Genomic DNA, 3450 nt, shown 5'->3' with positions numbered 1-3450 from the left:
TAATTTTGTATTTATAAATACATTAGTGAATGTATTATTAATGCAGTGAGCTATAATGCAGAATTTTTATACTTTTTATGTATGTATATTTTTAGGTATATAAGCTATTGTGTTATGCTCATATGTATGTCAAATGGTGACATATTTTGCTTGTGTTCAGAAAGCAGGAGAGAGTTTGAGGAATTCAGTGGAAAATAAAAGTGAAACTAGGGGGAAATAATAAATTATATCAGCACCTTTGTTGATTTTAGACTGAAATGCAAACAGCATTACTTAATGGACACTATCTTTGCCCAAGGGTGGTAAATCCTGCCCTCTTATTTTCACTAAGTATTGAAATTTCAGTCAATACAGTGAATCTTCCACGAAGAGTAGAGAAGAGGAATGGACTCTGGGGACACTACCTTTTATCCATTCCTCAGAATCAGCAAACTACTTGTCTGGAAGTTGCCAGGGAACACCTTCCAATTGCATCCCTCCCAAGAGGGAATAGTGGGCTCTCAGAAGTCTGTGCTCACCTGGCTTGCACAATCCTTTCATCCTTGCTCATAAATATGAGCACACTGACCCTGTGCCTTAAGGGCTGGCAACTGAGAGCGTTGGAGAGTTACACAGGAGCAGCCTGATGGTCTCAGTCTTTAGCCACTGTTACCTGGTGAGTGTGGTACAAGTAGCTCAGAGAGAACTTGAGAGAACAAAGTTAAAGATATCATTTTCCTAAAAAGGTCAGGACCTTGGTATGATTCGATGACATCTGAGACCTCACACCAAGGAGGTGCGCCTTCATATCCTCTGTGCAGTGGAGCCACCTTGGCATTCTAACATTGGCTTTTTCTGTGCTGTGCTCTGAGTAGCTGACCAGAAGTCTGGTCTCAAAGACAGCAGACAGCTTAAATAAAACTGTGAGTAAATATTTGTCCTTTTTGACAATTAGCTTCAAAGATCCATGTCTACTTCTTCAGCTTCCACAATCCATTTGTCTTGAAAATCACCTTCAAATAGTCATGTCTGCTTCTTCTGGTTCCATCAACTCCTCTATCTTCATTCTTACGGGGTTCCCTGGACTGGAACAGTATTACCCCTGGTTTTCAATTCCTTTCTCCTCCATATATGCTATGGTTTTCCTGGGAAACTGTATGGTGCTCCATGTGATACGCACTGAAGTGAGTCTACACCAGCCCATGTTCTATTTTCTGGCCTTATTGGCCCTCACGGACCTGTGTATGGGGCTGTCCACAGTGCACACAGTGTTGGGGATCCTTTGGGCACTCAGCAAGGAAATCAGTCTGGACGCTTGCATTTCACAGACCTATTTTGTCCATGGGCTCTCCTGTACAGAATCTGGAGTCCTTCTTGCCATGGCTTTTGATCGCTTTATTGCGATCTGCAATCCTCTGAGATATACTTCCATTCTGACTAATAGTAGAGTCATTCATATCATGGGGACCATTTTGATGAGAAGTGGCTTATCCATTCTTCCTGTCATCATCCGCCTGAAGTTCTTCCATTACTGCCGCCCCCACACCCTCTCCCACTCTTTCTGCCTGCACCAGGACCTACTCCGGCTGGCCTGCTCTGATATTCGCTTCAACAGCTTCTATGCCCTGGCGCTGGTGATTTGCACCTTGTTGTTGGATGCTGTCCTTATCCTCATCTCCTATGTTTTCATCTTGCACACAGTGCTGGCCATTGCCTCTCGAGAAGAGAGACTCAAGTCTTTGCAGACCTGTGTTTCCCACATCTGTGCTGTGTTAGTTTTTTATATCCCCATCATTGGACTCACCATGGTACACCGCTTTGGAAAGCACCTGTCACCTTTGGTTCATGTCCTTATGGGTAATATCTACATCCTTTTCCCACCTCTGATGAATCCCATCATCTACAGTGTAAAAACACAGCAGATCCGAAGTAGGATGAAAAAGTGGTTTCCCTGAAGATGTAAGGAAACCCATGGATTTGAGCAGTAAGAAGGAATTCAAAGTAATGATGCTAATTTTCATGTGTACACAATTTCACAGCTTGAATAACATCTCCTACAACTTTTTGTTCTTTTAGGAGGACTTGAATATTAAATTACTTAAATAGTAAGCTCATAAAAGAGATATAATGGAACTACTTTTTTATAATCCACATTCCAGAATAATCTGAAAGTTTGCTGTAACACAATGCTACTTATTATGGACAGGGCAATATGCATCTTTGCATTTTGATGACGTGTTCTTGCAACATAGTTGCCATGTGAAATGTTTAGGATCCAGTTAATATTAATCAATATTTTGAATCAATACTTATAAGCCACATCTGTAGCCACAATTTTGGAAATACGCCTATTACTTAGAATATTTAAACAATGGGCCTTATATGCAATTACACCATACAGTGTAGGTGGAGTTCTTCCTTCCTCAAGAAACATCTGAAGTTACTCATTCTGAAGATGAGTAACATATGAAACTATCACTCTGAGCCTTATCCCCACTCTGTTCTTTTCCACATTAGTGACAATGCAACCAAATTATGTGCATTTTATATAAAGGATTTATTATCCTCCTGTTGTAAATATTTTCTTGTTCTCAGCTTATATTGATGCTGTTAAGATGTGATCTTATTGCATATATATTGCTCACTATATATATACATTTCTATTAAAATGATATCATTAAGATTTCTTCATTAAGATTACAGGAACAAAAAAAAAAGATTACAGGAACATAATTTCTATTGGAAGCTATTGCATATTTCACAATTGAAATGTGAATAGCTCTCTTAGAGTAATGATTACCTCTAAAGTAATGAAATGATGGTAATGTTTCTTAGAAAATGAAATTATAGTAAGAAATATGAATGTTATTTAGGATAGACAGACACACCTAATAACTGATTGTTTTTGTTTGGTAAGCAGAAAACGGTTTCAAAGTTGATGCTCTGAGTTCCGGTATTTGAAATCCAATTCATAGCTTATCATCTAAAGAGATGGCGAAGAAGGAAGAATGTTGTTTACACACGAAGATAGATCTGTGAACAACACTGAACTGAGTTGTCTACGGAATATGTATGAACATCCATTAAAAATATGGCTGTTGTTTCAGACATACTGATTGACACAGCCGAGGTAGAGAAATAGTGCAGCAAATGGAGAACAATACCTAGCTTACAGAATAGCATATGGTATGAAGTATACATCTATATACATATGTCTAAATTCATATAATATTGAATTAGTAAATGAGAAGTACAATGACTGCCTAATCAGGGACTCTAATCAAGTACAAAGGATTTGAGCATTGATTTCCTTGAGAAAGAGGTATGTAATTGAGGTTTGATGATCAAGATAAATAACATGAGTAATAATACAAAAGAATGAATTTGCAAAAAAAAAAACAGAAAAGTATTTAAAAACTTGAGAATCCATATAACTGTAAGAAAATGTGCTGAATAAGTGACTATGATCTT

At 38.0% G+C, this 3450-nt stretch overlaps 1 protein-coding gene across 1 annotated transcript; it reads left to right on the top strand.

Moving 5' to 3' along the window:
- Positions 1-1004: 1004 nt before the first annotated feature.
- On the top strand, positions 1005-1934 carry LOC119254992 (olfactory receptor 51V1-like). The gene has a single exon (XM_037522014.1). The coding sequence runs from the start codon at positions 1005-1007 to the stop codon at positions 1932-1934; it is 930 nt and encodes a 309-aa protein (XP_037377911.1).
- Positions 1935-3450: the final 1516 nt, after the last annotated feature.

Source organism: Talpa occidentalis, unplaced genomic scaffold, assembly GCF_014898055.3.
Source record: "Talpa occidentalis isolate TD23 unplaced genomic scaffold, MPIMG_talOcc4v2.1 talOcc4.3, whole genome shotgun sequence".
Lineage (NCBI taxonomy): Eukaryota > Metazoa > Chordata > Mammalia > Eulipotyphla > Talpidae > Talpa > Talpa occidentalis.
This window is presented reverse-complemented; position numbering and strand designations above follow the sequence as displayed.

Coding starts and splice junctions, on each gene's coding strand:
- LOC119254992 (XM_037522014.1), top strand. CDS start 1,005: ATGTCTGCTTCTTCTGGTTCCATCAACTCCTCTATCTTCATTCTTACG.